General features: G+C 39.7%; 1 protein-coding gene across 11 annotated transcripts in view; it reads left to right on the plus strand.

Moving 5' to 3' along the window:
- Positions 1-17,608, plus strand: part of Grk4 (G protein-coupled receptor kinase 4) — a 113,204-nt gene that overhangs the window by 86,696 nt on the left and 8,900 nt on the right. For 10 of the 11 annotated variants that reach the window (XM_028870833.2, XM_037208179.1, XM_028870832.2 and 7 more), the window contains 3 exons: positions 3,066-3,103; positions 4,611-4,700; positions 15,624-15,832. In XM_028870833.2, coding sequence (XP_028726666.1) covers positions 3,066-3,103; positions 4,611-4,700; positions 15,624-15,832 — 337 coding nt within the window. The remainder of the gene's footprint in view (positions 1-3,065; positions 3,104-4,610; positions 4,701-15,623; positions 15,833-17,608) is intronic. The other variant, XM_037208180.1, reaches the window with a different exon arrangement.

The raw sequence follows: 17,608 nt of genomic DNA on the forward strand, positions 1-17,608 counted from the left end.
ACATTTCACAGTCATGACATACAATAGGTATTCCGTGATAGATGGCTAGTGTTATTACTTTGGATCTAGACAATGGACCACAGTATGTCAGAGTTCCAAGCATTTAGATATCAGATTTTTGACTAGTGTTCAGCATGTATTATTGCAACAATTATATTCTAGTTTAGTTTTGTCACTGTGATTAAATACTCTGGTCAATTCTCTGGGGAAGGAAAGAATTTGGCTTATGCTTCCAAGTTACATCCATCACTGACAGAAGTCAGGGCAGGAACTGAAGCATGAACTTGGAAGCATTAACTGAAGCAGAGACAATAGAGAAATTTTTTGTAGTAGTACTTTCTTGTCAGGACCACCAGCCTGCAAATAACAACATGGAGACTTCTTACTAATTATGAAAGCTTGGCCTGTAGCTTAGGCTTTTTCTCAACTAGCTCTTACAACTTAATTAACCCATATTTTTTAATCTACATTCTGCCATGTTCCCAGTTACCTCTCCTCTGTATCATATATCTGACTTTTAGTCTGCATCTCAATGGCATCTCCACCTTTCTTCTTCCCAGAGTTCTTTCTCTGCCTGAAAGTCCTGTACTCTCTTCAGTCTATCTATTGGCCCTTCAGCTTTTCATTATACCAATCACAGCAATTTATCTTCATATAGTGCACAAATATCCCACAACAATGATTCTTGTTTTTTCAAAATATTAATGGTAGTTTTATTTTCATAGTATTTTAATTGATTCTTTGGGGATTTCACATCATATGCCTATCACATTCACTTCCCCCTGCCCTATGACCTCCTCCCCTGAGCAAAAAAAAAAAGTCTAATTTGTGTATGCTCACTGAGGCGTGGTTGAACTCTCAGTGGTCTGCCCCTTAAATAGGACTGAGCCCTTGTCCTTCCACACCAACAGAAGCCATTTACTGTGGAAAGTGACACTGTTATTGGGTTGTTGTTTTCTTTCATTCTTGTGAAGAGCCCGCCACCCAGCTCCCAAATAAATCACTCACTGAGGTTTATTCTTACTTATAAGTGTCTGGCCTTAGCTTGACTTGTTTTTTGCCAGCTTTCTTTAACTTAAATTATCCCATCTACTTTTTGCCTCTGGGCTTTTCCCAGTCTCTTACTTATGTAAATCTTACTCTTACTCTGTGGCTTGCTGTGTAGCTTGGTGGCTGGCCCCTGGAGTCCTCCTCCTTCTCTGGCTGCTGCTTTCTCTTGGTTTTTCCTCCCAGCTATCTCCTATATATTTTCTCTGCATGCTAGTCCCACCTATTTCTCTCTCCTGCCTCACTATTGGCCGTTCAGCTCTTTATTAGACCATCAAGTGTTTTAGACAGGCAAAATAACACAACCTCACAGAGTTAAACAAATGCAACATAAACAAAAGTAACAGACCTTAAAATAATTTTCTACATCATGACACTTCAGCATTCAGTCACAGTTTGGAAGAGTTCTCTTCAATAGCTTCCTGTCTAGGCTGTTTAGGTTGTTACTATTTTGGAAGGGGAGGGGTGTTGGGGTGGAGATAGGAATTGTCATAAAATACTTACTGGCTCACAGTAGTATCTTCATTTGATTGTATAGCTGATTATATAGAGGGGGCCAGGCATAGGGTTAGCTTCTAACACTTTATTTTTTTTAAGATTTATTTATTTATTATATATACAGCATGTATGACTGCAGGCCAGAAAAGGGCATCAGATCTCATTACAGATGGTTGTGAGCCACCATGTGGTTGCTGGGAATTGAACTCAGGACCTCTGGAAGAGCAGCCAGTGCTCTTAACCTCTGAGCCATCTCTCCAGCCCGGCTTCTAACACTTTAATTAACCCATAGATCACAAAGGACCAGGCAGAAATGTACATCTGAGGCAGGACTCAGGGGAGCCATAGTGCTGGCAGGCCACATTTGAGCAGAGAGGTTTGGGTTGGGTCCTCTGAGACATGTGAGATGGAAGGATGACTGGAAAGGATAGAAAATCAACGAGATTATGAAGATTCCATGCCAAGAATAGTTTAGTTTTTACTAATGTTTAATAGGGTTTTTTATTACTAGAAAGATAGAAAGAAAAAACAAAAATGCTCACTATTCTTGTACCTAGAGAATGAATGCATATGTGCCTACTGGAAAACAGCCCCTGCCAGGCCACATGGTTTTCCCTACCTGCTTTCTACCTTCTGCCCTGACAGCAGTGACATCCACCATGAACCTCCTGAGCAGATGGCAGGCACCAGCTGTCTGCTGCTGGCAGGTGCTCACTTTGGATCTCTGGGATTTTCCTGTCTTGGTTGTCTGGCTCATCTTGCTGCTATGGCATTATTTCTAGGGTATTGTCTTGTACTGCTGGCTTCAGATTGTCCTTTTCTTGTGCTCTAGTGAAACGTCTACATATTGACAGAGGTACTTAGGGAGGTTGGACTGTCCTCAAATGTGGAGTCATTATTAAATATAAAACCATTGAAAGTACTTTTTCATGAAATGTAATGCATTATAAAATATATTAACAACAAGACAGAATGAATGATGTTCATTAAGGACTAATTGCTTTCCTTACTTAGGCCTGCATACAGAACCACTAAAAGGTCTTTAACGCGGCAGGACTATTCAAAGAAGTTCATTTTATATTTAACATGTGTATGATGCTTGCTGAGATTCTTTTTGATTTTTATAGGCATACATCACTATGCCTAGCAAATTTTGTAGGATTCTTCAGTTACCTGTAATTGTGTCTGAAGCCTGTAACATTTCAGATTGCTCACAGAAGGTGGTTTTGCTTTCTACCCTTCTAGCTTCTGTTTTTTTTGTGTTTTTTTGTTTGTTTGTTTGTTTTTTGGTTTTTGGAGAAAGGGTTTCTCTGTGTAGCTTTGAGCCTTTCCTGGATCTCGCTCTGTAGACCAGGCTGGCCTCGAACTCACAAAGATCTGCCTGCCTCTGCCTCCCGAGTGCTGGGATTAAAGGCGTGTGCCACCAGATTTTTGCCATTGAGATATCTGTGGCTGTTTCTTCTCAGTGCTCAGGAACTACAGCACTGAATAACAGCTTTTTGTTGTTTCTTTTCTTGTAGAGACCTAAAGCCAGAGAATATCCTCCTTGATGATCGTGGTAAGTAAAGAGAGGCTTTCACACTTAAGTGTACACCTGTCAGAGGGACACATGTACTTGGAAGCTAATGTGGACATAGCCAGTTAATGCAGACTGGAAATAATAACTAAAAGAAACTCTTTGGGATGTGTTCTTAAAAACAAAACAACAACAACAACAACAACAACAAAAAACCCAACCCAACAGATGCATTGCCATCACCTGTACTTATGTAAAAGCAGAGATGCCAGATGTTAATGATGGATGTTTTAAGTAGGTGAAAATAAACCCAAAGTGAGTATTTGCCCTCCTGGGTTTCTGCTATTGGCCCATATTTATTTTTCTTTACTCCTCAGCTCTCTGAACTTGGCATGCTGTCTTCAGTGTTATTCTTGTCATATATCACATGTCACAGGTCAGGGATGTGGACTTCTGTTATGGGGACCTGTGGTGGTAGATGGGGACTAGTCCTTGTAGTCAGCTCCTTGTCAGCATCATAGTTCCTTCTGCTCTTGGTGTCTCTGGATCTGAGGAGGAGCCCTATTGCTAGGATGCTGGCTGTGTTTACACTAGTTAGGTTAGCAATATTGAGAAGGAGCTTCTGTCTAATGATTCTTAGTGGCTAAAAGGATCTTCTTGTATAGTAGAGATCATGAGCCAGAACCAGAGCCAGAGTGATTGCTACAGAGGCTAGGCCCATGTGGCTGAGTCCTGAAGGTGAATGGGGCATTAATCAGTACATAGCTTTATGTCTACTTCTGCCACTGCTTTCTGCTTGTTACCTAACTTATGTACTGACCCCATGAAGAGGAAAGGTGCTGGAAAAAGTAACTTTCCCAGGTCGTGTCTGCAGCATCTGACTCTAAGTTTGTGATTTGTGGTCAGATGTGCTGCACTGCTGTCTAGAGTTGGCACTGAAGTTGCTTTAAAAGAGAGGCAGGGAGAGGACATGTTATATTGTAGGACACAGTAGTTTACTAGGTGTGTTAATAGGGTGGGTCTAAATCCAATGGCAAGTATCTTTAGAAGAACATTGTTTTGTAATTTGTTACTTTCATAGGAATTTAACATTTATGCCCTTCTATACATAAAACATTTTCATAGTCAAGGTCTTTAAGTAAAGGGTCTTAATTTCATTATTTCCACTGGTAGTTATAAGGAAATAATAAATATCGTACCTCTGTTTTTATCTGGTGATAAACTGTTAAAGGGCTTCTTCAAGTATAAATCTAATTTCTTACTGTTAGTGAAACTCAATATGCTATGTGAAATTTCATTACATGTGTAAAGGTTAAATGTAACTTTTAGATACTGCTATTTTTTAATACATATTTGGTATGTGTGTGTATTTTGTAGCACGGGTCTGAAATTCAGAGCTTTGAATATGCTGGGCAAATGTTCTACTACTGAGCAATACCCTCAGCCCTCATCAATACTTTTTAGATGGACTTTGCCTCCCAGTTAAAATTGTTACTAAAATGCTTTTACTTCTTCCCATGATCTGTACATTGTGTTTGAACACACACAGGACACATCCGAATTTCAGATCTTGGTCTAGCTCTGGAAGTCCCAGAAGGGGAGCTGGTTCGAGGAAGAGTTGGTACTGTTGGCTACATGTGTAAGTGAAAGATGCCTTTGGTGGACCTTATCCTTTCCTGTCAGGTGGCCCAGTGCTCCAGAACCTAGAGAAAAAAAGCTTTTCATTTACTTTAATAGTATAGACCTCACTCATTAAGCCATAAAAGTAATGTCACATTGAAACATATTAATTAAAAATATTTGTATTATTTATTATTGTGTATCTGTATGTGTACATATGAGCATGCCAGAGAGCACATGTGGAATCAGAGGACAACTCAAGTGAGTCATTTCTTTCATAAAACTCAGGTAAGTCAGGTTTTAAGGCAAGCACTTTTACTCATTGAGCCATCTTGCCAGCCCCTGAAATAGCCTTTAATAAAGCTAATTATCACCGTGATACTTTATATACAAACACAACAGTTCACGTTCTTCAGGACTGAAAACAATGACTATGTATAAATTTAATTTTAAAAGAACAAGTATTTTGGGGAGCAAACGTGGTGATAAATGGGATTAAAGGTGTGTATCACCATGCTTGGCTAATAGTCATTTTTTTCTCTGCCCCCTCCCCATATTTTTTTTTTTTTCAAAACAGGGTTTCTCTGTGTAGACCTGGCTCTCCTGAAACTTACTCTGTAGACCAGGCTAACCTTGAATTGAGAGATCCACTTGCCTCTGCCTCCCTAGTGCTGATACTGGAGGCATGTGCCACCACCTTCTGAATTCTTTCCCCCCTTTTATTAAACATAGATTATTTTTTCATACAAAATAATCTGAGTACAGTTGAATACAGTTTCCTCTCCCTCTGCTTCTCTCCCGATTCCTCCCCACCTCCTCTCCTATCCTGATCTACTCTCTTTCTGTTTCTCATTAGAAAAGAACAGGCTTCTAGGAGATAACAACAAAATAAAATATAAGATAAAATGAAAACCATCATGTTGAAGTTGAACAAGCCCAAGCCAACAGAATAATAAAAGAGCCCCAAGAAAAGGTACAAGAATCAGAGACTCACTTGTTTACACGAGTCCCATAAAAGTACTAAACTGAAAACTGTAGTAAACATGCAGAGGGCCAGGTGGTGTTGGTGTGTGCCTTTAATCCTTGAGTGGCAGAGACAGACAGATCTCTTGAGTTTCAAGGCCAGCTTGGTCTACAGAGTGAGTTCCAGGACAGCCAGGGCTACACAGAGAAACTCTTGAAAAACCAACCCCCCCCCCCAGAGAGAGAGAGAGAGAGAGAGAGAGAGAGAGAGAGAGAGAGAGAGAGAGAGAAAGAGAGAGAGAGAGAGACAGACAGACAGACAGAAAGAAAGAAAGGAAAATGTAATGTATATATATGCAGAGAACCTGGTGCAGACTCATGTAGGCCCTGTGATTGCTGCTTCAATATCTAGGAGTTCATAAGAGATTTGCTCAGTTGTTTTAGAGGTCCTTGGTCTCCTGGTGTCTTCTATCTCTTCTGTCTCCAGCTTCTTCTGCCTCTTCTTCCTAGTGGTTTCCTGAGCTCTGAGGAGAGGGATTTGATGGAGACATCTCATTTAGAGCTTTGTGTTTCAAAGTCTCTCTGTCTCTGTCTCTCTCCCCCTCCCTCTCCCCCTGCCTCTCCCTCCCCCCCCATGCTGTGTGTGTGTGTGTGTGTGTGTGTGTGTGTGTGTGTGTGTGTGTGTAATGTCTGACTGTGGGTCTCTGTATTTGTTCCCATCTGTGGCAGGAGGAAGCCTCTTTAATGATGGCTGGAAAGGCACTGAACTATGAGTATGGCAGAATATAATTAGGAGTTATTTTATTGTTACTTTTTTTTAACCAGTTGTATTTGGTTTTACCCTAGGTCTCTGGGTTATCTAGATGCTATTTCTTGGTCACTTAAGCAGTGTCAGGTATGGGTTCCGTCTCAGGCAGTGGGCCTTAAGTTAGATCAGACATTGGTTTGTTACTCCCACAAGGCTTGTGACACTATTGCCTTAGGTTTTTTTTTGTTGTTGTTTGTTTGTTTGTTTTGTTTTGTTTTTGGTTTTTCGAGACAGGGTTTCTCTGTGTAACAGTCCTGGCTGTCCTGAAACTCAATACTCAATTTGTAGACCAGGCTAGCCTCCAACTCACTGAGATCCACCTGCCTCTGACTCTCAAGTGCTGGGATTAAAGGCGTGCGCCACCACTGCCTGGCGCCCTAGCATATTTTGCAGGCAGAACAGATTGTAGATCAAAGTTTTTGTGGTTGGGCTGCTGTTTGCTTTTTTCTTTTGGTAGCCTTCAGAGTACAGTTCTAGACACTAGAACATGGGGATAAAGGTTCTATGTAGGCACCATCTTGATCTTTCTGTTTTCAGTGAGTTGTGTGGGTGTTGTCTTCAGCAATGGGGCCCTGCTGTCACTTTGTGGAGAGCAACCTATTATCTTGGCAACAGCCTGGGTTGTTTGGGGGTTTCCATGGGACCCTTTCAGCTAACAACTCAATTGGATGAAACTCAGTCCTGGCACTGGAAGCTTTAGTGACAAGAGATGGCCATTAGGGATTCTGAATCCCTCATTTATTTGGAGACTTCATTGAGATTGCCTTCTTTTTTTTTTTTTTTTTTTTTTTTTTTTTTTCCATTCCCAAATTTTATTGAATTAGTAGAATCAGGCCAAGAACTGGCTTTGATTCAGAGCAGACACTAGTAAACTGGACAAACAGAACTGTGATCAATGTTAAATAACTCTGTAGAGACAGTCCTCCACAATCTGTAGAAGGAACAAAATCCCATGTATACTTAATGCTCATAAACTTTTACTGGATGCAAAACTATGACATAAACATTTGCTAACTTTTGTTGTCTAAGATTTTAAGAGGGGAAATACAGAGGCAAGAAAACTAAAGATTCACAAAAGCAAAACATGTATTTTCCCTTCAGTAACAATCCCGAGCATAAAAAAATTCAAAATGCATGAGAATAATGTGCATTTCTATGACCATTGTAAAGCTAGGAAAGTAAGGCTCAGCAAGACTAAATGACTAATATAAGGCCACTTGTTCAGTGTTAATGAGGCAATATTTTAGAATATGCTTGTAAATATATCAAAACCCTGACATTTTCCAAAACAAAAATTAAAACCTCCTATAGAAAGACAACACAAGAAGACTGACAAAAGATCAAACACCCAAATAATATTCCACATTTTTGCACTCTATTAATATTATGGATATTATAGAAATGAGGTAAGATTCATATTAAAAGTTAAAAACACCAGTTCATCTATCACCAATCATTTAATGTTCAAAGGGCTCAAATCCCTTTTCATTACATTAGAATGATATGTAACCACTATAAAATACTCTAAAAAATTACTCCAAAGGAGCACAAATAATGGAAATACAGTTGAAAAGGAAATAGAAACAATCTAGACAAAATGCCTACTTTTATAAATATTGAATTAAGGCTCAGCTAGGTTAAGAGACTTGCTCACAGTCACAGAACTCATCATCAGTTCCAGACTCGGGATGAGAATTTAAATCTCTAAATTTGAAGTCCACAGATGCGAGATTGCCTTCTTATATTATAGAAAGTTTCCACTGCACTAGGTTTCCATTCCTGCCTCAAATGCTCTTCAGTTCTAGTGTCTCTCCTCTCATTCCCTCCTTCAATTCTATTTCCCCTCCCTCTTTCTACCTGATTCTCCCATTCACTCCCAAACCTCTGATCCAGTCCATGTATAAAATCTGTTCTATTTCCCCCTCCCAGGGAGATCTGTATGTCTCCTCTAGTCCTTTCCTCTATGCCTAACCTTTCTGGGCCTATGGATTGTAGCTTGGCTATCATTTATCTAATGGCTAATATCCAGACACAAGTAAATTTACCATATTTATCTTTTTCGTTCTGGGTTACCTCATGCAGGATGATTTTTTTGTTTTGTTTTGTTTTTTTGAGACAAGGTTGCTCTGTGTAACAGTCCTGGATGTCCTGGAACTAGCTCTGTAGTCCAGACTGGCCTCAAACTCACAGATATCTGCCTGCCTCTGCCTCCCGAGTGCTGGGATTAAACGCATGTGCTACCATTGCCTGGCTCCAAGGGTTAATTTTTTCTAGTTCCATCCACTTGCCTGCAAATTTCCTGATGTCTTTTTTTTTTTAAGCTGAGTAGTACTCCATTGTGTAAATGTACCATATTTTCTTCATCTATTCTTCTATTGAGGTACATCTAGGCTGTTTCCAACTTCCAGCTATTATTAATAGAGCAGCAGTGAACATAGTTGAGCAAGTGTCCTTGTGGTAGGATGGAGCATCCTTTGGGTATATATATATATATATATATATATATATATATATATATATATATATATCCAAGAATGGTATAGCTGGATCTTGAAGTATATCAATTCCCATCTTTCTGAGGAACCACTATACTGATTTCCATAGTGGCTGTGCAAGTTTTCACTTCTACCAGCAACTGAGTAGTGTTCCCCTTTCTCCACATCCTTGCCAGAAGGATCTGACACTTGTATTATTGGTCTTTACCATTCTGACAGGTATAAGATAGGATCTCAAAGTAGTTTTGGTTTGCATCTCCCTGACGGCTAAGGATGTTGAACATTTCTACAAGTATTTCTCAGCATTGGAGTTTCCTCTATTGAGGATTCTCTGTTTAGATTTGTACCCATTTTTAAATTAGGTTACTTGTTTTTTATATTGGTTTTTTTTTGAATTCTCTATATATATTTTGAATATTTTCCCTCTATCAGATGTCAAGTTGGTAAAAATCTTTTCTCATTCTGTAGGCTGCCACTTTGACCAAATGTTGGTGTCCTTTGCTGTGCAGAAGCTTTTTAGTTTTATGAGGTCCCATTTAATTGATGATCTTAGTGCCTTCACTATCGGTGTTCTTTTCAGAAAGTCATCTACTGTGCCAATGTGTTCAAGGCTAATCCCCAATCTCTCGTTTACCAGGTTCAGTGTACCTGGTTTTATGTTGAGGTCTTTGATCCATTTGGAGTTGAGTTTTGTGCAGGGTGCTAAGTATGACTCTATTTGCATTCTTTTACATGCAGCCATCCAGTTTGACCAGCACCATTTGTTGAAGATGCTGACTTTTCCCAGTGTGTATTTCTGTCTTCTTTATTAAAAAAAAAAATCAAGTGTCCATAGGTGTTGGGTATATGTCTGGGTCTTCCATTTAATTCCATTAATTAGCGTTTCTGTTTTTGTGCCAATACTATGTAGTTTTTATTGCTATAGCCTTGTAGTATAGCTTAAGATCAGAAATGGTGAGACCTCCTGCAGTTCTTTTGTTGTTCAAGATTGTTTTAGCTATCCTGGGTTTTTGTGTTTCCATATGAAATTGAGAATTGTGATTTTAAGGCCTGTGAAGAATTGTGCTGGAATTTTGATGGGGCTTGCACTGAATTTATAGATTGCTTTTAATAGGATGGACATTTTTACTGTGTTCATCCTACTGACCCATGAGCATGGGAGATCTTTCTATCTTCTGATATCTTTTTCAATTTTTCCTCGAAGATTTTTTTTTTTTTTTTTTTTTTGGTTTTTCGAGACAGGGTTTCTCTGTGTAGTTTTGCGCTTTTTCCTGGAACTCATTTGGTAGACCAGGCTGGCCTCGAACTCACAGAGATCCGCCTGCCTCTGCCTCCCAAGTGCTGTGATTAAAGGCGTGCGCCACCACCGCCCTGCTCAAAGACTTGTTTTTATTGTATAAGTTTTTCACTTGCTTAGAGTTACCTCAAGATATTTTATATTATTTGAAGCTATTGTGAAAGGTATTGTTTCCTTATTTCTTTCTCAATCTGTTTGTCATTTGTATGTAGGAGGACTACTGATTTTTGTGAGTTAATTTTGTATCCAGTTACTTGGCTGAAAGTGTTTATCAGCCACAGGAGTTCTCTGGTGGAATTTTTGGGGTCTCTTATGTATACTATCATATCATCTGTAAGATACCTTAAGTTCTTCCTTTCCAATTTGTATCCCCTTAATCTACTTCAGTTGTTTTATTGCTCTAGCTAAGACTTCAGGTATTATATTGAACAGGTATGGAGAAAGTGGACAACCTTGTTTTGTTCCTGATTTTAGTGAAATTGCTTCGAGTTTCTCTCCATTTAAGTTGATATTGGCTATAGGCTTGCTATAAACTTCCTTGATTATGTTTAGGTATGTCCCTTGTATTCCTAATATCTCCAAGACTTTTATCATGAAAGAATGTTGGATTTCATCAAAGGCCTTCTTTTCTACATCTAATAAGATGATCATTTGGCTTTTTTCTTTCAGTTTGTTTATATAGTGGATTGCATTTATTGATTTTCATATATTGAACCATCCCTGCATCTCTGGGATGGAGCTTACTTGATCATTGTGGTGGTTTGCATAGTTATGCACCACCATAGACTCATGTGTTTGAATGGTTGGCCCATAGGGAGTGGCACTATTAAGAGGCGTGGCTTTGTTGGAGGAACAGTGTCACTATGGGGGTGGGCTTTGAAGCCTTATATGCTCAAGCTATGCCCAGAGTGGCACACAGGTCTCCTTCTACAGTCTGCAGATCAAGATGTAGAACTCTCAGCTCCTTCTCTAGCATCATGTCTTCCTGCCTGTCGCCATGCCCCACCATTGATGATAATGGACTAACCTTATTAGTTAGTCCATTAAATCTAAATCTGTAGGCCAGTCCCAATTAAATATTTTCTTTTATAAGAGTTGCCATGGCCATGTTGTCCCTTCATAGCAGTAGAAACCCTAAGACAGTCATGGTGAATGATCTTTTTGATGTGTTCTTGGACTTGGTTTGCAAGTATTTTATTGAGTATATTCACATCTATGTTCATAAGGGCAATTGGTCTGTAATTTTCTTTCTTTGTTGAAGCTTTCTGTGGTTTGGGTAATGGGATAACTGTGGTCTCATCGAACAAATTGGGCAATGTACCTTTTGTTTCTATTTTATGGAATAATTTGAGAAATATTGGTGTTAACTTTTATTTTGAAAATTGAGTAGAATTCCGCACTAAAATCATCTGGCCTGGGGTTTTTTATTTTGTTGTTGTTGTTTAGGAAACGTTTTTTAAAATGTACATTGATGTTATTGCTTGCATGTATGTCTGTGTGAGGGTGCTGGATCCCCTGGGACTGTAGCTAGATAGTTGTGAGCTGACACATGGATGCTGGGAATTAAACCTGGGTCTTCTGGGAAAGCAGTCAGTGCTCTTAACTACTGAGCCATCTTTTATTTGTTTATTCATTCATCCATTCATCCATTTATCTATCTATCTATCTATCTATCTATGTTTTTTTTTTTTTTTTTCGAGACAGGGTTTCTTGGTGTAGCTTTGCACCTTTTCCTGAAACTCACTCTGTTGCCCAGGCTGGCCTTGAACTCACAGAGATCCGCCTGCCTCTGCCTCCCGAGTTCTGGAATTAAAAGCATGTGCCATTACCGCCTGGCATCTGAGCCATCTTTTTGTTTTGTTTTGTTTTTTTTTTGCTTTGTTTTTTTGGTTTTGGTTTTTGAGACAGGGTTTCTCTGTGTAGCTTTGCGTCTTTCCTGGGACTCTTTTTGTAGACCAGGCTGGCCTCGAATTCATAGAGATCTGCCTGCCTCTGCCTCCCAAGTACTGGGATTAAAGGCATACGCCACCACCGCCCGGCCATCTGAGCCATCTTTATATGACTGCTTTTATTTCACTGTGGGGTTATAGGTCTGTTTAAATGACTTATCTGATCTTGATGTAACTTTAGTAAGTGGTATATATTGAGAAAATTATCCCTTCCTTTTAGATTTTCCGGTTTTGTGGAGGACAGATTTTTGTCCTTATGATTCTCTGGATTTCCTCACTGTCTCTTGTTTTGTCCCCCTTTACCCTTCTGACTTTGTTAATTTGGATATTGTCTCTCTCATGCGTTTTAGTTAATTTGGATAAGGGTTTATCAGTCTTACTGTTTTTTTTTTCCAAAGAACCAACTTTTTGTTTCATTGATTCTTTGTATTGCTTTCTCTGTATCTATTTTATTGATTTCAATCTTTAGTTATTATTTCTTGCCATCTACTCCTTTTGGGTGTGATTTTTTCTTTTTGTTCTAGAGCAGTGGTTTTCAACTTTCCTAATGTTGTGACCCTTTAATATAGTTCCTCATGTTGTAGTGACCCTTTGCCATAAAATTATTTTGTTGATGCTTCTGTTATGAATTGTAATGTAAGACCCAGAGATTGAGAAATGCTGTTCTAGAGCTTTCAAGTGTGCTATTAAGTTTCGAGTATGAGATCTCTTCGTTATTTGTTTTTAAACTTGGGGCTACAAACTTTCATCTTCTATTGTATCTTATAAATTTGGATATGATGTGTATTCATTTCATTCAATTCTAGAAAGTCTTTCTTTCTTTCTTGACCAGTTTTTCATTCAGTAGAGAGTTGTTCAATTTCCATGAGTTTGTAAGATTTCTGTTGTTGATATCCAGCTTTAATCTATAGTGGTCTGGTAGGATAAAGGGAATTATTTCAATTTTCTTGTGCTGTTGAGATTTACTTTGGGTCAAAGTATGGGGTCAATTTTGGAGAAAGTTCCATGGGGTGCACAGAAGAAGGTATATTCTTTTGTGTTTGGGTAAAATGTTCAGTAAATATCTAATAGGTTCATTTGTTTTATAACAAATATTTCTGGCATTTTTCTGTTTAGCTTTTTGCCAGATGACCTATCTTTTTGTGAGAGTGTGGTATTGAAGTCTCCCACTGTCAGTGTGTTGCAGAGTATTTATTTACACTTTATGAATATGTATCACTGTGATTGGTATAATAAAGAGCTGACAGGAGAGAATAGGCAGGATTTCCAGAGAGAGAGAGAACTCTGGGAAGAAGAGAGTCAGGGAGATGCCAGGGAGACATGGAGCAAATCGGACATATGGTACAGAGGAGAGGTAACTGAGCCACCATTAAAAAATATTGGTTATGCTGGGCAGTGGTGGTACACTCGGGAGGCAGAGGCAGGCGGATCTCTGCAAGTTCAAGGCCAGCCTGGTCTACAGAGTGAGTTCTAGGACAGCCAAAAGCCACGTAGAGAAACCCTGTTCCCCAAAACAAAAAAACAAACAAATTAAGGAACTCTGATTTACAAAGTAATTGGGGAAACAGGCTAAAAAAAATCCGGACACCTGAGTTGTCTGTGCAGCAGCATTTGAGCCCATGAGTGCTCAGATTGTTAGATGACAACTGATGCTACTTCCCTAAAGAATGGCTGTTTCCTAATATTAACTCCATTACTTTCAAATGTTATCTAAATGTTAAAATTTAACCCAGCATCTTTGTAATTGTTTTGAGGATCTAGAGAAGTGGTTCTCAACCTTCTTAATGCTATGACCCTTTAATATAGTTCCTCAACCATAAAATTATTTTTGTTGCTACTTTGTAACTGTAATTTTGCTATTCTTATGAATTGTAACATAAATACCTGTGCTTTCCAATGGTTTTAGGAAACCACTGTTGAAAGGGTCAGTCAACCCCCAAAGGGATTGCAGCCCACAGGTTAAGAACCACTGTCTGAGGATTTTTCTAGTCTACAGCCCTCTTTTTTTTTTTTTTTTTTTTTTGGTTTTTCGAGACAGGGTTTCTCTGTGTAGCTTTGCGCCTTTTCCTGGAACTCACTTGGTAGCCCAGGCTGGCCTCGAACTCACAGAGATCCGCCTGGCTCTGCCTCCCGAGTGCTGTGATTAAAGGCGTGTGCCACCACTGCCCGGCTAACAGCCCTCTTTTTATAAATGAGAAGTAGTGCCCATAGACCCCATCACCAAGTTTATGTGGTTTCGTGAGGGCAGAGTCAGGTAAGGCCACAGGACTCCTCATGCAGCTAGCATCCCATGTGGGCACACAAATCCTACCCACATAATCCCTGGGAAATTAATCATGTTCAGATTATTCCAAAGATGTATGGGCAATGCCAGCCTAATCTTGGTAGCTCCTAAGTGCATGGTGGGTCTCTCAGAGCCTGACATTCCTCCCCTTGCAGGTTTCTGGGGTTTCTTCTGACTTGGGAACAGATGACACTGCACTTGAGGCACCCATGGGAACATTCGAGTGGAGGGAGCACCCCCAGGAGGCAAGCTTTCTTTCCAGTACCATTTTACCATATTACCTGCCCTGCAGCAGTCAAGTTTATCCAGTATAGATACATAGACACTGTTTCAATTATCCTTTACACATCAAAGAATCCAACTATTTGAAGTATATGATTCAGTGGATATTAGTCCATTGTAGGCAGAAGTTTCTCTCCTGCCTGCCTGTTCCCAAATACCAGGCATTGCTTCTTAAATAATTTACTCTGAGGCTTAATATTACTTATAAATGCTCAGCTGGTAGTTCAGGCTTATTACTAACTAGCTCTTACACTTAAAATAACCCATAATTCTTATCTATGTTTAGCCACATGGCTTGGTACCTTTTCTCAGTATGGCATTCTCATTTTGCTTTCTCTGCATCTGGCTGGTAACTCCTTGACTCCGCCCTCCTTCCCAGCATTCTCAGTTTGGCTTTCCCACCTAATGTCCTGGCCAGCTACTGGCCAGTCAATGTTTTATTAAACCAGTTCGAGTGACAAATCTTTACAGTGTGCAAGAGGATTATTCCATGGCAGTCCATTTACACAGTTGTGCATCCATCATTACCATTACTTTATCTAATTCCAGAACTTTCTTTAATCACTTCAAATTTTAATGACCTGTTATCAACCACCCCCTATTCCTCACTTTCTATTCCCAGGCCTTTCAACCATGAATTTATATTCAGTCTCTCTGTATTTGTATATTCCATGTATTTCATATAATATAATCGTATGATGTTTGGTTTTTTTTTGATCCTGTGTGGTTTTTTAACTTAGCATGTTTTTAAGTTTCTTAGATCATGTTGTAACAAACATTAAATTAACAATGCATTACTTGGAACTAATCATAAGAATATTTAAAACTAAAATTTAATTAAAATTTTTCTTATTTGTTATGTAGCTCCAGAAATTATCAATAATGAAAAGTATACATTTGGTCCTGATTGGTGGGGACTTGGCTGTCTGTTATATGAAATGATTGAAGGACACTCTCCATTCAAAAAATATAAAGAAAAAGTCAGCCGGGAGGAAGTGGAAAGAAGAGTGAGGAATGAAACTGAGGAGTACTCTGAGAAGTTTTCAGAGGATGCCAAGTCTATCTGCAGCATGGTGAGTCAGGTTCCACAGAGATAGGAAAACGATTGACTCGATTCATCTTGTTCTTTTGATGGTTCAGAAGGCAGTAGTCAAGTAGGTAAGCAGTCTTTAGAAGCAGGGCAGCCACCCACTTCCCAGCTTCTAAACCCTGGTTCAACAGCAAGACCCAGGTGCAGGTGAGCTCAGCCAGGCCTCTCAGTAACCAACCTCCTTCCTGATGCTCTTGCCTGGAATTTCATCTCAGGCAGACAAGGAAAGCAGAGATCAAAGTTCTCCACCCAGGCTTGGGAAATGACTGATCAACCAGAGCAAAGCAGAGGAAAATTCACGACTCTCCTTCTGTATTGACATTACTGAAAGGAAGAATGATACCAAGTTACTGTTTCCAGAAAACAGCTGCTGAGTCTGGTTCATTGACTCATTCTATGTGAAATTCAATCTAAAATCATTTGTAATGTATTTTGAAATGGGAAGATTGTCTCTGCCAATTTCTTTTTCTTTAAATCATCACAGATACTCTTACTTGAAGGCCTGCATGGGCCCGACTGACATGTACCTTACAGATTTGATTATTGTGTTAGGGCCTTCACCTTTCATGTGACACAGTGATGCCAGAAATCAAGTCCTAAGCCATAACTATAGAATGAGCTAGTAGCAATTGTGTGCTGTCTGCCCTCAGGGCTGGTCTTTTTTTTTTTTTTTTTTTTTATCAACTGTTGGCTGCCTATCCCAACATTTGTCACTTGCTTACTTTAAAACAATACCTATAGGCTTTTTTTTTCTCTTGAGACCTGTCCTTTAAAATTTTTCTTTCAACAAGGAATCACTGAGCATCTTCTATGTTCCTAATACTATCCTAGGCACTTGGAATACAGCCGTGAGTAAACAGAGGGAAGTCCTGACTCTTCTGGTGTTCTCATTCTGTTGCAGGTCTGGTAGCCATTAATAGTAAACAGAACAAATACTACAAATGTGCCGGCTGCCAGAGAAACCAGAGCATGGGGGCTGATGAGACACCGTAGTTGGGAGGGTTTGGGGCCAAAGAGCTGAAAGAAATGTGAATGTAGGTGTGGCATGGATAGAAGAGCAGATGTGAGAAATGCTCAGATTCTGGGGGGACCTTGTAGGAGTTGCTGAAGTGGAGAAAAGGGGTCAAGACTGAATCCTAAACTGACAGAGCAGCAACACTGAATAGGGGGAAACTTGAGCACTTGTGTGGAGAAGTGTAATTGCTAGATCAAAAGCCTTGAGTAGGGGAGAGAGAGGCACTAGTGTACAAGGGAAGATGTGAGTAGTTCCCTCTCATAGTTTGGGGGCAGTGCAAGTGGCAGATTCATTGTGGGACTTCCAAAAAGGAACTTTTGTCTTCTTAAGCCCTCAGCATCATGGGGGCAAGTATGGAGAGAAATGTTGCAAGTATGAGTTCAGGTAAGATATGAAGCACCATTTAGAGAACATGAAGCTGAAGAGCTGGGGAGTGCAAGAGCCTTCCTCATAGGCATCAAGTGCATGCATAGGGAGATACTGTCCATAACCCATTGGTGTCTTGTTCCTGCCCTGTTCTGTGCAGGGACATGGGCCCAGAGACAGTAGAGAGCTATCTTTGCTGGGCTCTACAGTTTGGCTAGGCAGGTATGAATCAGGAATGAAGACATGCAGGGAAGCTGGCTGGGTGCAAAAGAGAACGGAATACTGGATCATACAATCTTAAGTTGATGAAGAAAAGTGACAGAAGGAAAGGCAAGGAAAAGACAGTGGTGATTATAGCCAAGTGTGAGCTGTGGGTTG

This window comes from Peromyscus leucopus, chromosome 7 (assembly GCF_004664715.2).
Source record: "Peromyscus leucopus breed LL Stock chromosome 7, UCI_PerLeu_2.1, whole genome shotgun sequence".
NCBI classification, from domain to species: domain Eukaryota; kingdom Metazoa; phylum Chordata; class Mammalia; order Rodentia; family Cricetidae; genus Peromyscus; species Peromyscus leucopus.